The 20,748-nt window shown below is 31.5% G+C and overlaps 2 protein-coding genes across 2 annotated transcripts in view; one reads left to right on the top strand and one right to left on the bottom strand.

Annotated features, from left to right (window-relative positions):
- The window catches only part of LOC143075411 (acyl-CoA dehydrogenase family member 10-like), a 60,058-nt gene extending 54,872 nt beyond the window's left edge, over positions 1 to 5,186 (bottom strand). The window contains exons 1-3 of the mRNA XM_076250808.1: positions 5,133 to 5,186; positions 474 to 656; positions 43 to 191 (exon numbers count right to left, since the gene is read on the bottom strand). Of these exons, the coding sequence (XP_076106923.1) occupies positions 43 to 191; positions 474 to 648 (324 nt within the window). The 5' untranslated portion in view covers positions 649 to 656; positions 5,133 to 5,186. The remainder of the gene's footprint in view (positions 1 to 42; positions 192 to 473; positions 657 to 5,132) is intronic.
- A 4,765-nt stretch (positions 5,187 to 9,951) lies between these two features.
- On the top strand, positions 9,952 to 14,657 carry LOC143074393 (uncharacterized). The gene is made up of 3 exons (XM_076249874.1): positions 9,952 to 10,752; positions 12,042 to 12,306; positions 14,366 to 14,657. Exons 1-3 carry the CDS (start codon positions 10,205 to 10,207, stop codon positions 14,549 to 14,551), a joined length of 999 nt encoding a protein of 332 aa, XP_076105989.1. The 5' UTR covers positions 9,952 to 10,204; the 3' UTR covers positions 14,552 to 14,657.
- Positions 14,658 to 20,748: the final 6,091 nt, after the last annotated feature.

Genomic DNA, 20,748 nt, shown 5'->3' with positions numbered 1-20,748 from the left:
TTCAGGTCTTAAAATATTGTTTCTATTAATTTTATTTTTTACCTCCTTCGAACATTCCTTGTTAAAAGCCTCCATAAACTGTGGAAAGGCTAATTCTCCTGTTTCTAGTTTTGACCACGCCCCTTCATCCCCATTTCTTACTATCATTCTCCCAATCAGCCCTGCAGGTAAACCTTTACTTTTCTCAAATTCTGAAAGATGAAAAAGTGTCCATCTATATCTTCAATAACAAAAGTTCTTGTATCTGTATGTCAGAGATGATCTCCTTGAAAGGATACTTGAGCAAAGCTACCACACAGAAGAAAGCCATATTTCATGATAAATCAGTCAAGCCTAAAATATGTCAATGTATTGGTTTAGAACAAAGCAGGGTAAATATTCATATTACATTAACATGTTCGTGTCCAGAATCTGCATTTTATTTGCTCGTGAAATTTAAACAACCATTATCATCATCTTAAATGGTAACTTACCTCGAAAAGCAATCATAGGTTGGGGTACAATCACACCACCTAGATCAAATATGACTGCTTTAGTGACAGGCATGCTTGTTTTCTGTGTACAATAAAACAAAGAGGGGATAACTCTTTTTGATAACACTCTGTTACTCTGCTGAAGTCTGGAGAGGGCAGTAAATGATTTCAACATTCTGCCATCTGTAAAGTAAACATCAGATGTTTGAAATAACATACTGCAAACAAAATAATAGTATCCCTGCATCTTATTTTAAAGTTCAGATAATTAGTAACAACATGTTCTATACATTATAAATATTTTAATGTACTATTAAACTATGTGTATATGTGCATTGTTTTTCATATTTCTGGAGATAAAGAGAAAGTACTAAACATAACAATAAATATCAAATTAATGTCAAGCTCATGTATTTGGCAATTAGTCACAGACTTTCGTAAGAATTTGCATAAGAATTTACACAAGAATTTACATAGAATTGTGTATTTTTATAAAAATGAAAATAACAAAAAATTACAAGTAGCAATTAAAAAAAATAATATAGAAATCATTTTTATTACAAACTTAAATTCAATTACGGTGTTCTCCTGCATTACAAAGGGAAGATTGTCTCTGACTCATGAAGTAAATAATTTGTTTACAAGAAAATTAATAGGTATTGAGCACATGTGATATGAAAAATTTGTAAAGGATTCCATAGAACTCTGAGTCTTGTCTGCTATCACTGTTATTTAAATAAAAGTGTAATGATGAGTGCTAAATACTAAGTTAAAGTCAATTTATCAGTAACATAAATAGAAAAAGGCTATTAATATTCTAAATAGCACATGAATATATTCCGATTCTATCTCTCGATCAATATTGAAATACTATATTACACACTGCAAACAAATAATAGTAGCCCTGCATCAAATTTTCAAGTTAAGTTAATTAGTAACAACATGTTCTATAAATTATAAATATTTTAATGTACTTTTAAACTATGTATATATGTGCACTGTTTTTCATATTTCTGGAGATTTTGCCATTTGATTAGGGACTTTCTGTTTTGAATTTTCCTTGGAGTTCAGTATTTTTGATATTTTACCTTTTTCATTGGTAGATCTGCAAATAAGTTAATATGCAGGATTAAATAGTGTCCCCCATGAAATGATGTCCCATGGACAAAATTTCATGGATATGACCTATGAAATTTTGTCCAGGACAGAATTTTATTATAAAATATTGTCCACTTCTGTGTAAAAGTGTCCCTTGAAAAGATATTCTATTTTGATCTTTGTTTGATATTTTTTCATAGTGAAATCATGTCCACATTGCATAAAAGTCTTGTCTAATTACAAATAATTTAATTTACAAAAAATAACAAGACATTTGTTTTTAAACATAAATATTTTCCAGATATCTTATTACAGGTCTTATTAACTCCAAGATGGCATCCACTCTTATTATGTCAATATGTATATAAAACATTTCATTTTTTTGAATTTCAAATGGCTTTGCCTTCCTACTAAATGATCTTATTTCATTATTATTAAACTTTGGAGGGTATTGACCATCACACAAAAAGTTATATAGCTCTTTATATTCACCACTTTCCATTTTTGTTTATATCTGTGTTGTCTTGATTTAAATTTCAATTATGATTTAACTAATTGACTAAAACATTTCAATGATTGCTAAATTATTTCCCTTCTTTAGGGACAGAAAAAAATAGCTACGCTATGAAAAATTGTCCCTTGTGACATATTTTTATAAAACATCCATGAAGTGGGTCTCATTGGGGTCTAAGCATGATGCGGGATTGCCTACTTTTTGTAAGCGATGAACTGTAAAATCTTGATCTTGATAGGAATACGGTGATACATCCAAGGATATCAAAACACCCGCGTGCTTCAAGTAATTTACTTAAAAGTGGGCCCCCTTACAATTTCACTAAAGGTTTTAGCTGGTTCTTCTCATCTTCTACTGTCTGAAATTTGGTGAAAATATCTGGTGGTAGTAGGTTCCAGTCTTTAATTGTATTTGGTATGAAACTGTATTTTAATGTGTTGGTTTTCGTTTGAAGTCTGAGGAAATGTTGACTATGCATGTTCTTTGTTGTCGTTGATGGTTTTTTCAGTTGGTGACAGATTGTAAATTTGCTTGGAGCTGTGTTTTACAGAAGAGGATCAGTCTGTTTTGTGTTCAGCTGTCATTTAATGATGGTAATTGTAGTTGGTCTAAAATTGAAGTCATTCTTCCTGGTTCATAGTTGTAATTAGATGTTATGAACCTAGCCGCTCTTTTCTGTACATTTTAATTTCCATGAGCTGATCTCAATTAAAGATATATTTGATGTGGGTCCCAGTCGGTGCTTGCATATTCTAGGACAGTTCGTATCAGTCGTTTAAATACCTAGAGTTTAACTTCAAGTGGACATGCTGATAAGTTTCTTTTGAATAAACCTAATGTCCTATAAGATTTGTTGCATATCTCATCTATGTGCTTTCCCCAATGTAGGTCATTTGTGATGTAATTAACTCCTAGATATTTAATAGCTGTTAAAGTGTAAGTGTATTTAAATGGTGTTATTTTCTTCTTTCGATTCAATGTCATCATGTTGCATTTAACTAGTTGGAATCTCATACCCCAACATGGCAATGTGTCGCCCAGTTACCAAGGGTATTTGTAGGATTTAAAAATGTCCTCCATGAAAAAATGTCCACTGGACACATTTTGACAATATTTACTTATTTAAATGTGTCCTGGACACAATTTCCTATGAAAACATGTCCTCAGGTATGAAAAAGTGTCCATGAACATGGACATTATTCACTACCATAATATTGTCTAGGTGGACATTTTTTCACAGGACATTGTGTCCGCCAGGGCATTTTTTGATATGATTACAGTATTAAATGATATCCGTTGCCTTGTTACTTGTTATTACTGGACACATTTTAACTTTAATTACGAACTTGAATTAATTGTTACTTTGACATAAAAATTGTCTCATTGGCACTCATACCATTCTTATCTTCATATCTATATTTTTAAATATAATTAAAATATAATTATATACATGTTAGATGCTGTTCCATTTTATTTTCCTTTGAGGACACAATTAAATAACATTCACTACGAAAATTAGTTCTGCAGATGGACCATATTTCATAACTGTCGCTGTAAAATGTTGTCCACATAGGAGACAATAAATATTTCATGGCAATGGACATTATTTATTTTCTATTGCCTTCTTATCCGACATAATAAATATTATAAAGTTCTTCATATTTGATTTTACACTTCCTTCTTATTGTTATTCTTTCATTGTCTGTCATTACCATTTACTGGGAATTTCTTAGAATTTAAATTTATCTATATTTACTTCCATCCATTATCTATTTGTTTACATTTGTATATTGATCAATTTCTAATCAATCCTTCATATTTTAATTAAAATTCAAGTATAATAAAACTTTGTAATGACCTTTGTATTACTTCCCTTGGAGGACACAATTTAATAGCAACTACTATGAAAATTTGTCCTGTGAGTGGACACAATTCATAGTGTTAGCAGTAAAAATCTGTCCTTTTGAGGGACACCATTCCATGGCAATGGACATTATTAAATACCAAATCTCAATGAAAAAGTGTCCATGTGGACACTTTTTCATAGGACACTATTATGTCTTACACATTTATATCTTTCTGAAGTTCTTTACAGTCATCTTCATTTTGTATTTCTCTATAGCATAGACAGTCTTATTTTCCAATTTTCTCAATTAAAGATATATTTGATGTGGGTCCCAGTCGGTGCTTGCATATTCTAGGACAGGTCCTATCAGTCGTTTAAATACCTAGAGTTTAACTTCAAGTGGACATGCTGATAAGTTTTTTTTTAATAAACCTAATGTCCTATAAGATTTGTTGCATATCTCATCTATGTGCTTTCCCCAAATTTTTTGTAGGTCATTTGTGATGTAATTAACTCCTAGATATTTAATAGCTGTTAAAGTGTAAGTGTATTTAAATGGTGTTATTTTCTTCTTTCGATTCAATGTCATCATGTTGCATTCAACTAGTTGGAATCTCATACCCCAACATGGCAATGATGTCGCCCAGTTAGGCAGCAACCATTTGATTTTCTGGGGGGGGGGGCTATGGTTTTTTTTGGAAAAAAAAGTTTGTTTCCAGTTTTTGGAGAAAAAAATAATTTGTTTTTGATTCTGAGAAAAAAAAATTGTTTGTTTCACCCTCAGCTGCCACTATATGTTATGCTAAAATTGAAAGAAAAAAATTGTTTTCGACTTGTCGGGAAAAAAATAGATTGTTTTTCGCCACAGGCGAAAAAAGAAGTTTGTACAGAAAAAAAAACCATAGCCCCCCCCCCCCCAGAAAATCAAATGGTTGCTGCCTTACCAAGGGTATTTATATCTTTCTGAAGTTCTTTACAGTCATCTTCATTTTGTATTTCTCTATAGCATACACAGTCTTATTTCTGATGTTACATCTTCTGCTATGTCATTTATAATATGGAAATATAGGTCAAGAAGACATAATTTCATGGGACACTTTTTTGGCTTACAAATATAACCATGAAATACATGTGCACCTGCATGCATGTTTGAGTTGCATAAATAATAAAGTATGTACACATGCAAAAACACATTACTTACATCGAAATAATGGATAAATATGTTGATAATACAAAGAAAAGGGATTTAGATAAAAATTACCTATCTGTTTCTGTTTCTGTTTCTGTTCAGGTAGATTCCTCCGTTATATATCGGAGCACTCCCACTTGGGGATATATGGTTTTAAAATATTTACAGATATTTACAGTGAGGTGTGGTGCTTAAGTTTTTAAAAAACCTTATATACAGGTAAAACTGTGAATTTTAAGAACAATAGTTTAAAATTTTGTGCTATTTACATCATTTATGATTCTACCTAGGTTAGAGTTTATGATTTTTAAAAACAGTTTTGATCCCTTTTTATGAGACGTTACTATCATATGTTTAAGGAATTAAAAGATTTAAATGTGACAGAAAAATGATAAAATCAAAGGGTAAAAGGTAAAAATAAGTAGTTCAAACAAAAAAGAATATAAATGGGATTAAAAATATGGCAGTATGGTAATTGCTTTTAATAGATAAGGTAACCAATTAAAAAATAAAAAAAATTATCTTTAGCTAGTAAAAGAACAAAAAACTGAAAACTTTCGTATATATCGTAAAATTTAAGTAAAAGGTGAACTTCTGCCAAGGTCTTAGCATATAATTAGATGTAAGCAGCTAATCTAGTCGTAGATGGGGGCAGTTAGCTTGGCATTCCATGCAGACTGCTTGGTCCATCTTTCCGTTTTGTATATATATATATGCAGTTTATATAGCTGGATACAATAACAGTGTTGTTGTTTAAATGTAAATTCACTTTGCTGAGGGTCTTGAAGAAAAGTACTTGGATGATTCAGCGGTTTCACTTCAGCCTCTACTTCATGTATCATCGTGTTTGTATTTTGGTGCGCTCCTTATGCATTTGGTGACAGAAAGTTTGAGATTGTTTTTCTATTTCTATCAGGTCAATTGCTTTTAGGTGGGATAGGCTAGTTGTTGATAGCTTCGAGCAGTCCATTATAATTTGAAGTACATCCTCCTCTTTATAAATAGCTTTATCACCTCCCCCTTTCAACTCGGTTAGAGATAAAAGTTTGTTCATCTGTTTTAGACGAACACTCTCCAGAGACTCACAATCCAGCAGAAAGTGCTTAATGTCCTCCTCAGCTTTGGTACATAGCTCACATATTCCTGAAATTTGATTTTTGCTAAATTTTGCTTTAGTTGTTTGTAGCATGTAGGTTCCAGTTATTAGTCTACTTTTGAATTCTGCTTTTCGAATGTCATTCTGATTGTTTCTGGCAGCTTTCCAGATATTATGTGGGTTTTCAGTAGGATTTTCCTGGATTGTCAAGTACTTAATCGTTGTTTTTATCAAGCATTCCTCTTTCCAGATATTTGACCAGTATGTATTTATGGCTTTTTTCAGCATGTTTTTCCATTTGTATTTTGATGGCGGGTTTTCTAAAATTTCTTTTGGATTTGGAAGACTGTATTTATTTAAAATTTTGTCTATTCTGTTTATGAAGGATTCTGTGAAGTCCTTTCCGATTTCAAGTTCCCATTTTAGGATTTTCTTTTCTATTGCATTATCTAGCCGAGAGATTGTAAGGAATAACGAAAGCATATTTCTGTCTAGTACAGTTTCAACTGGTTCAGCTCCTAGGAGAATATATAGGGCAGAGGATGCAGTCCTTTCAGGTAGACTGAGAAATTGTCTAAATAATTTCCTCTGTAGTTTTTCCAGCTCATATATATCAGCTTTTGTGCAGATTTGTACTTCCAGACCATAGAGATATCTTGGGACTACATATGTTTTCCAGATTTTGTAGAGTACTAACGGGCACATTCCTGTACGTGCATGTAGGCCAGATCCTAGAAGTGCATATATGGTTTGTCTACCAGTTTTTAGCCTTTCATCTGTGTTTACTTTGCTTTTGACGTTCCTTGTAATACCAAGATGTTTTAGCTTGTCTACTCTGTTGATTTGTTTTTCACCAAGGGTGTATGCTTTTTGTTGGTAATTCTTTCCTTTAGATGTGCATAGGACTTCTGATTTTTCTGGGTTTATTTTCACCATGTCTCTCTTTGTATGGAATTCAATAATATTGAGCATTGCTTGTATATCATGCGGTTCCCCTAGTAAGGCGATGTCGTCCGCACAGGTTGGTGAGGCTACGCAGATGGTACCAATCTTTGCTCCAAGGTGACTGCCTGTGATTGCATTTAGGATAGTGTTGTTATACCTTTTGTACAGGAGAGTAGATAGTTTAGCTCCTTGACGTATTCCTTGTTGTATGTTGACATGTTGGGTTGTTTGGTCTCCCCATTTAACTTGCAGTGTCATATTGGTATAGATGTTTTTCAGTAATACCCACATATCTCCTCTAATCCCATCATGGAACATTTTGTTCAGCATTATTTCATGGGTAACAGTGTCAAAAGCTTTTTCTGCGTCTAATGTTAATAGCTCTAGTACAATCTTTAGGAACTTGTATAGCATAGTTGTTTCGAACTATAAAAGCTGTAAATAGGCTTGATGCGCCTTCTGTGAATCCCCTCTGTAGATTATTTTGTGATGGAAATAGCTCAGGTTCTAGTCTGTCTTTTATGATTGTTTCGAATATCTTGGAGAATATACTAGTGACAACAATACCTCTGTAGTTTCCAGGTATAGTTTTATCTTTTTTCTTTTTCAAAACAGGTGTCAAAATTCCATTTTTTAGACTCTGAGGTACGTCTAATTCTTCAAAAATTTCATTTATAATGTCAGTTATTTCATCAGTGATTACATCAATGGCATGTATGTAGTGTTCCGATACGATGCCGTTCTCATCGGAAGCTTTTCCTGTATTTAATTTTCTAATTGCAGATTCAATTTCTGTTGGTGTAGCTTTTGTTATTTCTTCTTTTTGAATGTCCAATTCCGGTATGATGTTATTTTGTAATTTTGATAATTCTAAACGCTCCAGGTCAAAAATATTTTCATCAAAGTTTGGTGTTCCCAGTGTTTCAAAATGTGTTTGCCAGGCTGATAGAATCTTTTCTCCTTCGAACGCTTTGTTTCCAATATATAGTATATCTGTGTTGGTATCATGTTTAGATCTTTGTTGTTTCACAAGTTTATGAAAGGTTTTGCTGTCTTTCTGGGAGGCTTGCATGATATCGTTGATAAATTTTTCTTTCTTGGAGGCGTAGGCTTGTCTTTGTAGCTGCCTTAATTTTCGCTTTTTGATAGTCAGATTGATTTTTTCCATGTCAGCATTTTGATGACTATTCATTTTCCTTTTCCATACAGTGTGGGCATTCTTTGAGTCTCTAGATGCTTCGCTTATTTTTCTGTTCCAAATACCCTTGCCTACTGTTTTTAGACTTTTGAGTTGTCTATATTTGGGTATGGATTTTTTTCCTGCCTTGTGAATTGATTTTTCAAGAAGTTTGATACGTTCCTCCACACTACTTTCTTTTCCTCGGCTTTCGCATTCCAGCTCTTGTTTTAACGTTGATGTGTATATGTTCTTATCACATTTTGCCCAATTTGGTCTAGTGTAGATTTTGACTAGTTGAGTTGAGGTTTTGTCGATCTTCATGGGTATATTAGCCGTCACGAGAGTGTGATCTGAGGTGTTCGTAGGATGTCTGTCCTCTATGACTATATTGGAGTTTAGTATCCCAGTTGTAGTTTCGGGGAACATTATGTAGTCTATTTGGGAGGTGTACTTCCCATTGTGATGGAAAAATGTTGGAGCCTTTGGATATCTGTTGGCTAAAGATAGATTGTTGTTGCTCATGAACTCCTTTAAATTTTGGTCACGTCTTCTGTTATCTCTGTGTAATGAAGCATTCATGTCCCCACAAATAATTGTCTGGTAAGAGTCTTTGTATTTTTCTATTATTTCTGAGATCTGATCTAATGTGTCTTTATAGTCAAGATCTCCTGCTACTTGTAAGGATGGCATATAGGCATTAACTAGACATGTTTTCAGTGGACTGCTGTTGATTGTGATTACTTGGATGCGGTTGTTACCATCAGGCATTATATTTATTGATTTCTCTAGATCTTTATTCCAAAAAATTGCCGTTCCTCCATACCCTCTGATTGTTTTATGATCTATTATGGGATCTTCATCATCAACGGATTTGACGTAAGATATAAAGTCTTTGTTGATATTTTTTATGATATTCTTTTCCAGTGATAGGATCCAGTGTTCTTGGATACAGAGTATATCTAGTGATTTCAAAATAGTTTGTAGGTAAATGGAGTTGCCTTTTATATTCTGGATGTTTAGAGTTCCTATTGTGATGTTGGCGTTTTGGTTAGCCAGTCCACTGTTGAGGCTCTGCCTACCCCTAAAAAATGCTGTTCAGTAGAGTGTTTATTTGTCTCCTGGGTTTGCTTCTCTTTTTGTTTTTCTCTATTGATGGTAGTTGTAGAGTGCTGGTGGTTTGGTTCATTAGCCGTTGTAGGGATGCCAATATCTGTTGAGTTATCTGTTTGAGTTGGTTTATAGGGAGGTTTATCTTGTACCTTTCTTTGTAGATATCTCTAAATATCAGGTTAATATTTAGGACACTCCACTTTTTTTATCAAATTTGAACTTTGGACTTGGTTATTAGTTGTATCTAAAAATAATTTTGCCATACTCAGTATAAAATTTACTTCATGATGCTGATGGTGATTTGTTTTTTTAATTATAAATATTTAAAGAACAAACAGTTTTAAGAAGGGAAAATGAGTGCCTTCAAATTTTTTTTAATAAAATCAATAGGTATAGCATAACGACTGTGTTTCGATGCAACAAGTTCTGATGTATCTATACTGCAGTAGGTAGGTCTACAAAACTTTTTTACGGAAGTTGCGAAAACCAAACAGCTTATGTTACTGCAGATGATGATTAATCCTTCGTTTAAAAATGAGTTGTACTTCTAAACGCAAATATTGTAGTTTGTACATTAACTAAACAAAAAAACAGTATGCACTACATTTTAGTGAGTCGTGGTCATAGATTTTCTAAATTTTCTTTCACAGCAAAAACTTGACAACAACGGACCAAAAATATTTCTAATATGTTGGGATGAAATAAAGTTGTGACTTATTGAAGTTTAGCAGACTCACAATCATTATACCGAGGATGAAATTTTGCAGACATATTGAATTTTCTACAAGTCCATTATTCTGTTCCTATAAAATCATATGTGCCATAGTTGCTGCAGTCTTCTTTCTAGAAATAATCATATTTCATGGAATAGTAATATATGCATACGTCCAGTTTAAAAAAAGTTTTACTCCATTATATGACTCTAGCAAAGGGACTTTCATTGAAAAGATTACAGGCAATAAATTTGCTAAAAGTGTTATTTTTTCAGCAAAATATGGTGGTTTGGCATCAATTTTACAAGACACTGTAGAAAGGGTGTACATAACATATCCCAAGGAAAACCTCAACAAATCAATGGCCACCTTTAAACTGGACACATCACATTCGGGAGAGTTTTTATATCTTTATCGAAAAATTCTTGCAAGAAGTCGATTTCCTTATTCCGAATTGATAGTTGATATTGGTGCTAATGATGGTTTCTTATCCAGTAACTCATTTAACTTTATTCAACATGGATGGAATGCTGTTCTTGTAGAACCTCTGTCAGAACAGCTTCATCTTGCAAGACATCATTTATCAAGGTATTAATATGGATTTAACAAAATGGTTTTGGTGATCTCAGTGTAGACTTATTGCCTCGCCTGTGTACATGTAAATTCAGACCTATATAGTGGGGTGATCATTTTCGCCATATCTTTCCATGTTTTCTTCAATTATGTTATGGTCTTTATGTTTTTGAAGTACAATGTATACAAATATTTCTATATGAAGATAACTTCAAATGCAAAATATTCTTAGCTTGAAAACGTGTTTGTTTTGAGTAAAATCATCTGAAAAGTTGGATTAAAGGGTGTATGAAATTTTCTATTTTTTTGTCAACGGGGGACACATATTCGCCGTTTTTACATATCTATTTAAAACCAAATAACTGCAGCTTTAAACAATATTTATCAAATAAATTTCATTATAGGCGAATAGCAGACATTTGAAAGGTGTAAAAAAACTGAAATTTAGGGCAATCAGTCAAAGAATTACTAAGGAATGCTTCTTTGAAATCGTTTTTTTCATTCAGGAAATTGGCTGAAAATCGTTGTCCATTTTTCGGTCCTTTGCCGTAAGTGCCGAAATTTAGTCTCATTTTCAAAAATAATCATATTTGTTATAAAAATATAATTTAACGGCATATTTCTTCCATTTCAACCATCCTTTGAAGTTTTTAAACCTCAAAATCATAAAACGGCGAAATTGTGTCCACGGCGAATATGAGCGCCCCACTCTAGAAATAATGAATATATTTTTAATTATTAACAGGGAATACTGCTACGCCAGAAAATAATCATCAACCAGTTGATTTTTTTTTTGTAATTAATCTATATAAAGAAGAGAGCAAAATTTTTTGGCGAATTTCTATCTGTGGCTTTTAAAAGAATTATAAAGCTATTTAAAAATGAATACAAACAAATTGGCAAAATCATAAATGCAAAAGAAAACAAACATCAATGGCATGAGAGCTAGACAACATGAACAAGATAAATAATCTTTATATATTAAGGGGAAATAACTCAAAATATATCAACTGTTTCACTTCTTTGAAAGGCTCTACTTACAAGCTAAACTTAATATTGAAGTTGACAATAAGTTTTAAGTAAGATCTGAAAAATTAAATCAATAGCTTCAAAATGATTTTCTTTTTCAATATACTGATTGCTACTACATGTATAATAAAATGGGATTTTTTTATTGCATTAAAACAGTATTTAAAACAAATCCTTTGAATATTACTTTACTTAAAATATACATTTCATCATACTTTTTAAGCAATAGCTTTAAATTATGTACTTTTTATATTTTGTATAAAATAATTTTTCAGATATATAGATGAATACAATGAAAAGAAGCAATATGTTAAATACGTAGAGGCTGTCTTGGGAACAGAAGATGGAACAGTCAAGCTAATTATCTCCCCTGATTTAGTTTCAATGGAATCTCATGTACTTAGAGAACATGATTATGATGGAACTAAGAAAGTAGTGAGAACAGTGCCTGGGATATCTGTTGGTAGATTTGTTAAGAAATATGACATTCCTAAAAACTTTGGTATTCTGTCTGTAGATGCTGAGGGACAAGGGAACAAGGTATATTTTGTTTTTAATTAGAAACACTACTAATAGGGGCAGATCCAACAATTTTTAAAGGGTGGTTCCCAAACCAGGATAAAGAGGGGGGAGGTGTTCCAGCTATATTTCCCCTTTCAAATGCATTAATCTTCAAAAAAAGGGGAGGGTTCCAGCCCCAGAAAGCCAATACTGAGTTAATAATTTTGTGTGGAAATTAAATCTTTTGAAAAACTTTGTTCTAACAACCCTAATTGTAAATACAAGCTTTTGTTGTCTATGTTGTGTTTTGTGAACTGTTTTAAATTATGTCTTTTGGTTTTTCTTTTTTTTTTGCCATGGCCCTCTCAGTTTATTTTTTCGACTTATGAATTTGAGTGCCCCTTTGGTATCTTTCTCTACCAATTTAAAGTTGACAGAGAGAAACAAACTCTGATCTTGAGCCAAAGAATACTTTGCCCCTGCTTTCAAAATAATGTTCTATCTTAATTTACTTGTTTAAATTAGTGGTCATTTTGTTGGTAGGTGGCCTATATATGGTCTAGATTGCCTCAGAGCAGATTTGTTGACAATTGTTTGTCTTTGTTTGTGTGTCTGGATTTATTTACTTTTTGTTGGGGGGAGGGGGAGAGGGTATAGTGAATTTTGTTGGTTTAGTTTTGTACATGTACTGTCCATTTCTTTTTGTCATTCAAGTATGTGTTTTAGTCGATTTTAGTCTCTGATGCATGATTTTTTATTATTAATTGGTTTTGGCTTTTAACTAGCTGTCAGTAACTGCGAGTACTCTAAAATCGTATTTTCTTGTTAATTTGACCTGTTGATACTGTTTATAATGCTTTTTTGTTATTTTTTATTTATATGGATCTTTTCTGTACACCAGCTTTGATTATTTGTAATATCTTCAATTTTTCACTTATTCTTACAACATTTGTATAAACTTCAAGATTATAAAAAAAACGGTTTTTTTTCTAAAGTGAACAATGATTGGTTAAATATTTCTCAGTCATGTCCTGTGTTTGAATTTGTTTGTTAGCTTTTTGGTCATGAATGTTTGTCTCTAATATTTAATTAACTGTGCATTTGTATTCAGATATCGCAGATCAAATTTATTCGTTCATTGTTTAATCATACGTTTTTTGATTGAGTTAAGTCTGCCAATTGATATTTTATCGTATGTTTTTCTTTGTTGCGATGTTATGCTATTGTTTCAGAAAAAGGGAGAAGGTTTGGATCCATTAAAACGTTTAATCCCGCTGCAAATGTTTGCACCTGTCCTAAGTCAGGAATCTGATGTACAGTAGTTGTCGTTTGTTTATGTAATATATACTGTACGTGTTTCTCGTTTCTCGTTTTGTTTATATAGATTAGACCGTTGGTTTTCCCGTTTGAATGGTTTTACACTAGTAATTTTGGGGCCCTTTATAGCTTGTTGTTCGGTGTGAGCCAAGGCTCCGTGTTGAAGGCCGTACTTTAACCCATAATGGTTTACTTTTTAAATTGTTATTTGTATGGAGAGTTGTCTCATTGGCACTCACACCACATCTTCCTATATCTAAGTTGTGTTGTATGACTGCCAATGAAACAGATAAAAACCAGAGTTCAAATGAAGTGGATGTAAGCAATTTTAGACAACCGTCATCTATATATGGCCAGACAACACATGATTGAAGAAAAAGAAGAAAAACTAACAGTATAATTTATAACAAAACAATTTTATCTTAATATGATTACCAATGAGACAAATATAATGTATCCACCAGAGACCTAATGACACAGAAGTAAGCAATGCATGGTATCCTTGACATCTAAATTTTACAATATACTAGAAATTAATGCTTTTATTAAAAATCTTAAATCACTTAAAATGACATCTAACATATGATAAATTATCAATTGCTATCACATTAAATTTCTAGTTTAGAATAAAGATCACACACCTGAGATCACCTTATCTATGTATGAGTTTTGAATGTGCAATTGGTCTTTTTTCTTCTTTTTTTTTTTTTTTTTTTTTTAACATCGTTTTGAAATCTGTTAAATATAACTAATATTAAAGTATTCTTTTTGTTTTCTGTAGATATTACATCAGTTTATAGATTTAGGGTACAAACCCGGTTACATTATCTATGAAGATTTACACGAGAAATATGCTGAGACCACTGCTGAGACAATACAATACCTGATGAGAGCTGGTTACAGGTATTTAACAAAGAGAGGATGGAATCTCTTGTTTGAAAATACTGGTATTAAACAGAAGTCATAACATGCAATATATAAACATTTGTATTTACCTCAATGTAAGTTGTACATCTCACAAAGAGAGGATGGAATCTCTTGTTTGAAAATACTGGTATTAAACAGAAGTCATAACATGCAATACATTATATAAATAACACATAGTTGAGAGGGTGATAGAGAAGATTGTTACCCCGAGAAAACATTGTCTAATGTCTTTTCGAGGGGTAACAATCTGCTCTATCACCCTCTCAGCTATGTGTTATTTAATTTATTATACTGAATGTTCTGTTATTACTGTCGATTAGATTTAAAATTCAAAGTAATAAACTATGACATCTTGTACATAACCATCCGTATTTAATAAAGCGCACACTTGATCAAACGTCTACGTGAAGGGTAATAGAGTATTTGCCATAGGATAGAGTCGTATTTAATAAAGCGCACACTTGATCAAGCGTCTCTGTGAAGGGTGATAGAGTATTTGTCATAGGATAGAGTCGTGTTTAATAAAGCGCACACTTGATCAAGCGTCTCCATGAAAGGTAATAGAGTAAATTGACACCCTCGTATTAGCCAATCAAAATCTTGCATTTTGACATGAAGTATAATAAAAACATTTGTATTTACCTCAATGTAAGTTGTACATCTCACAAAGAGAGGATGGAATCTCTTGTTCGAAAATATTGGTATAAAACAGAAGTCATAACATGCAATATATAAACATTTGTATTTACCTCAATGTGCATTGACATACATTTGGACAATTCTCAGGAATGATCAATTTACTGAAAATTTGCTTAATGTTTAGTGCTTTTTGGTTAACAAAGAATTTCATTTTATTTCCTTCCAATATTTTTTATGAATTATCTCCCTTTTGTCCTTTTTGTACAAAATACTTATACTGTTAAAAATAAATGGGACTATGGAAATACATAAAACCAAGGAAATGTATAGTATCTTACTATACACTTATACTCATATTTTATAAATTGCTAGTTGCTGTTTTATTTTTAATAGCAAAAAAAATGATAGATGTTACTGTTGGGATATTTTTTAGTCTTTTGTTTTCTAAAAGAGAATAATTTTTGTTTATAAAGCAAAAATGGACAAAAAACTGAACTGTACTTTAATTGATTTCGTATTAGATAGTTTGACAATAAAACATCATATCCTTAGTTTATTATGAATCTCATCTTTATTTTATTGATTTTACAAATTTTTCATTTTTTAGTTATATAGTTAACCAAACATATGCCAAATTATAGAATTCAAAACGGGTAAAATACCAACAATGTAGAAATTTCAGGCAACATTTAATACACATCATCAGTGGTCATACAATACCTTTGATTCAAGAGCCAAGTACATTGACAGAAAGATGAGGATAGAAATAAAATGTATTGCATTCGATTTATGCAGTTATATAGCCATGCAAGGTACAAGATAAATAACATTTAGAAAAATGATATTTTACTATACACTGATGACAGACACTATTTTTTTAAAAAATTAACTCGTTATCGTATTATATTAATAACGATCTCAATTTAAACAGAGGAGTGTGTACGGAAGGATTCATGCCCACTGACCCAAAGGAAATTAATAATTAAAGATTTAGAAATGGGGTTCCTCCTAGAATTAACGGTGATAAGATACGAAGTGAATAGTCCGAGATTACTGGGTACAAGTCAAATCGGCACCCATAGAAAAAGTCAAATCGGCACCTGGTTAAATCGGCATCTAGTCAAATCGGCACCTATATATTTAAAATTCAATTCGGCATCCAATAATACTTGATATAATATATGGGACTGGGACTATTTAAGTTTGTAATTTAAGTATACTAGCATAAAAGTCCCCCACGGGCCCAGCTTGTCTGGCAAATCAGCCGTCGGACATCAGAGTAATCTCGAACTATGAAGTGAAATACCTTCTCTCTCTCTCTCAGTGACTGCTGTGGAAAGTAAACTTGGAATTGATAGCACACAAATAAAACACAATAAGGACATTGCTCGTACACTTGTATCCGGGATTAGCTATTTTTAAAGTTGAGTGACTATTCAGATTTATATTACCTTTGCATGTGCAGTTGAGTTAGTTTTGAAAATAATACTATCCAGCTGTACCAGGCCTTGCGGTCATAACACTTTCGAGTCAGTTTTTTTTGTACTCATACTCGAAAATCAACCAATGAAATTGCTTGATTTCTTGTTTCGAGCATGATTTTTGTGCTCCAAGCACTGAGCAAAGTTTTATGCCTTCAAGGCCAGGGCTGCCAAAAATGTGTGAGACTCACGCATGTTCATGCTTTTTCGAGCAGTATTCTTGGATCAATTTTTTCCTCTTTGATCTTTTCTATTTTGTCCAAATCTCACGAATTTGCTTAATGAAAAGTTGGCAGAACTGCTATACATGTGTCAATGAAAACTATATGGCAATCGTATCCCTCAGAGCATTCTGCTCTTTGATTACTATGTTTGTATCGTTTCAATTATGCAGATACCAGTTTATTACAAGAAATTCATTGAATTTGTAATGAAGGGTTTAGTTTTTAAATTTATCAGTAATTATTTGATATTGAATAGAAATAACTTATTAATATGGACGAGTTAAGATTATTAGTTTGGAAAATGATAAGAGCGCCCTCTACAATATCAATAACAAAGATGGCAGAAAGTAACCAAACCACCTCGCCGGCGAAATTGAACCTTTTCTGTATGTCTTGGTACTCTATAGTCTGCACCCCGTCTGGAAGGTCCAATTTTGGAGAATAAAACCGTGGACTATACACACCTTTTAACGGTATGCAGGTTAATATCAGTATGGATAACTAACCAAGGTACAAGATTAATCATCCCGAACATTATTCAGTGAAATATTAATATATTTGCTTAACTCATACCATATATACCATAAAAAACTTTATATATGAGATTTTTAAATGATTTTATATGGATATTTTTGAGTTCTAATTGTAATCTAAACATTAAGATTGTGTTGTGTCTCTGTAAATATACCTTTTATTGGGAACAACTGCTTTTTTTTTAAAACCCAAATATATGCAATCATTATAATGTTAAACAAAAGCAATATTTCCCTCTGTACACACACTACAAGTATATTTTTCTGTTTCACCATTTATTTAGTATATTCTTATGAAATGGTATTATCACATTTAGCTTATTTTTAATTATATATAACAATAAGTGTGTTGTTTTTTTTTACCTTTTCTATGTATGATTTTTTATTTAAAAAATATGAAAAAAAGTAGTGGATTCAAATTTTAAACCTCTCAAAATTATTGCAAAACAGCAAAAGCTGCCAAAATAGTCACATTTTGAGAAATTGTCATTAACTTTTTTTTTAATGAAATAGCACCAAAACTGTCCATATCAGTGTTTTTACAAGATTTGATGTATAGTTGAATGTATCAAATTATTTTATCAGATTTTAGTGCATTTTTTTCTATATATTTTTATTATGAATCTCCATATCTAATGTATGAAAAACATTTGATGTAGCTTTTATAGGGTTAATAGTAATAATAAAAAACCTGTTGTGGTGTCATCCATAAACTAATCTACTTTATTACAAGTTTTTCAGAGACTTCAGTTTTTAGTGGTATTAAAGTGTGGTCTATTGTACTGATCAATACTTTTGGCAATTTCTGTAGATGTTTTTATGTATTTTTATATATATGAAGATGTGGTATAAGTGCCAATGAGACAACTCTCCATCCAAGTCACAATTTTTAAAAGAAAAACTGTTTTAGGCTAAATTGCATGTTTTTTAATATACTTTTCATGATATATTTTGCCTTTTAAAGTGTTATGAAAATAGCTGATTTTGATTTTGATGTGGATTATTATTATTAGATTTATTGACTTATTGTTATTATTGTTATTATTGTTATTAGATATGGTATCAAAGTAAATAGAATAAGAATAAGTAGGTTAGTCAATTCTTTATAAAAAATGAAAAATTGTAAGTTAGTTAGAAGAAAAAATTTCAAGGTGCTACATGTATTTAACTAACAGCACTGAATGTACAGTAGATAGCATATCATTATATAGTAAGGTCTGATTTATCTGATGAAGATTGTTAGGTATATATGTTCATATAATATAGAGAAAGTCATGTCACAGTCTAAAGCTATCATGGTCAGGTAGATCTTTTACATTCAGGGTACCATGCACTATAATTGTCATGTTTCCTGAATTACTTTTGTAACCTAATGTGGATTCACTTATTTTCGTGGGTACCAATTTTTGTGGATTATAGAAAACTTGCATTTTCATGGATATTTGATTTCATGTTTTTTTGTAAAAGTCTTCATAAACCCTTATTAAAATATGTACTTCGTTGAACATTTAATTTCATGGTTAACCTGCACCCACGAAATCCACAAAAATTGGTATCCAACGAATAATAGTAAATCCACAGTATGTAAACACAAAGTTGATTTCACTTTTTTTTTATTCATGTGCCATTAATGAGTGGAGAAATTTAAAGAAAAAATAATGAATGTTTTGGTTGAGAATCATAAGAATTGTACACATGTTTTCTAGAGGTTATTGATGGGTAAATTTGTCAAATGGGCTCAGAGAAATTTGCTTTTGCTTTTGCTATACACTGATCTTAACTGACAAGGATTATAAGAATAAGAAGATGGGGTATGATGGCCAATGAGACAACTCACCACCTGAGACTAAATGAAACTATAGTTCACTGTACAACCTTCAACAATGTGTTTCTTTAATACAAATTATGTGCCTCTGTACTTATGCAGCCTACCATTTGTATTGTGCTATTGTAAATTTTTGTATTCTTGTCTTTCATTTTTGATAATGTACACTGTCTATATGTTTTTTTGTGATTTTTTGTTGCATATTTGTTTGTTTTATGTTGATTAAGATTATAACACAATGTTGACTGCTGTACCAATAATTTTTGACATTTTTACTTACTTATTATCATATGTCTGTTTGTTTTGTTCACACATTGTTGTCAATATAGGGGTATTTTATGTAACTGTCATACAAATGAAAGGTTTAGAAAGGTATAAAACCAGGTTCAATCCACTATTTTCTATATAAGAAAATGCCTGTACAAGTCTGGAATATGGCAGTTGTTATCTATTCATTTGATGTGTTTGAGCTATTGACTTTGCAATTTGCTTAGGGACTTTCAATTTAGAATTTTCCTCTGAGTTCTGTATTTTTGTTATTTATCTTTTTACATTTTAAATAGTTTATACTCGAGTACTTTAAATATTTTGTCCTTTAATGCAATATAACCAAGATTGCAAAGAAGAAAAAAACAATTTATTAATATGTTTAATATGTTTCCATTTTTTATATATATATACATGTATATATATAAGTCTGAAAATTACACCAAACAGTGTTAGAGTTAGATTTTATACTGACAAATTTTTGTCCGTCCCTCAGCGGGATTCAGCATATATATACATGCTTTTTTATAATTATTCAGCAAATTTATTATTATTTATATCAAGGATTACTATACAAATCCTTGCTTATATAGGAATAAAATGTTTCTTAAAACAACAGTCTCATTCTTTCCTCTGTATATCTCAATTTTTAAAAATGTATCTACATAAGATCAAAAACATTCTTATGTCATGCTTGAGTTTTATCCCTCACCGACAATAGAAGGTCATATATTGTTTTTAAGTCTTTTTGTTAGTCGGTCCATCAAAAATTGGTTTACGGTAGTTTACCATGACGTTGTCATGTATGGTCACATCATTTTGAAATTTTTAACATCTACTCATTATAATATGTGAACTTTGTAGATTAAATGCTAAATTAAGGTTTTGACACAGATTGATGCATATACTCCAAAACATACACATTACTGTTTGCATCCTCATTTGTTTTCTTTTATTAAACCCTCCCTAGTTTCTATCCATCAATTGCAAATATTATCTACACTGTTATCTAACTTTGTAGCAGTTATAGGTGAACAGTATTTATACTATAAAGGAACACATTGATGTGATTACATAGGGATAAACATATTTGTATTCATTGTAAATAATTTGGAAATTAACAAATGCTGATAAAACCTGGACATCCAAATCACTAACGTTGTGAAAAGTATTTACTTTGACTGAAAATATGTGTATTTCATTCGAATTGTATTTTAAGTTAAGACTAATTGTGCACATGGTAACGTAATATACTCAATTGGCCACAT

The sequence above is a fragment of the Mytilus galloprovincialis genome, chromosome 5, assembly GCF_965363235.1.
Source record: "Mytilus galloprovincialis chromosome 5, xbMytGall1.hap1.1, whole genome shotgun sequence".
Lineage (NCBI taxonomy): Eukaryota > Metazoa > Mollusca > Bivalvia > Mytilida > Mytilidae > Mytilus > Mytilus galloprovincialis.
Note: the sequence above shows the minus strand (reverse complement) of the source record. Positions and strands in the feature narration are given on the sequence as shown.

Bases quoted from the DNA above. Each gene is read 5' to 3' on its own strand.
- LOC143074393 (XM_076249874.1), top strand. From the start codon at position 10,205: ATGAAATTTTGCAGACATATTGAATTTTCTACAAGTCCATTATTCTGT. The intron at 10,753-12,041 runs GTATTAATATGG...ATAATTTTTCAG, and splicing joins GCAAGACATCATTTATCAAG to ATATATAGATGAATACAATG. The intron at 12,307-14,365 runs GTATATTTTGTT...TGTTTTCTGTAG, and splicing joins CTGAGGGACAAGGGAACAAG to ATATTACATCAGTTTATAGA.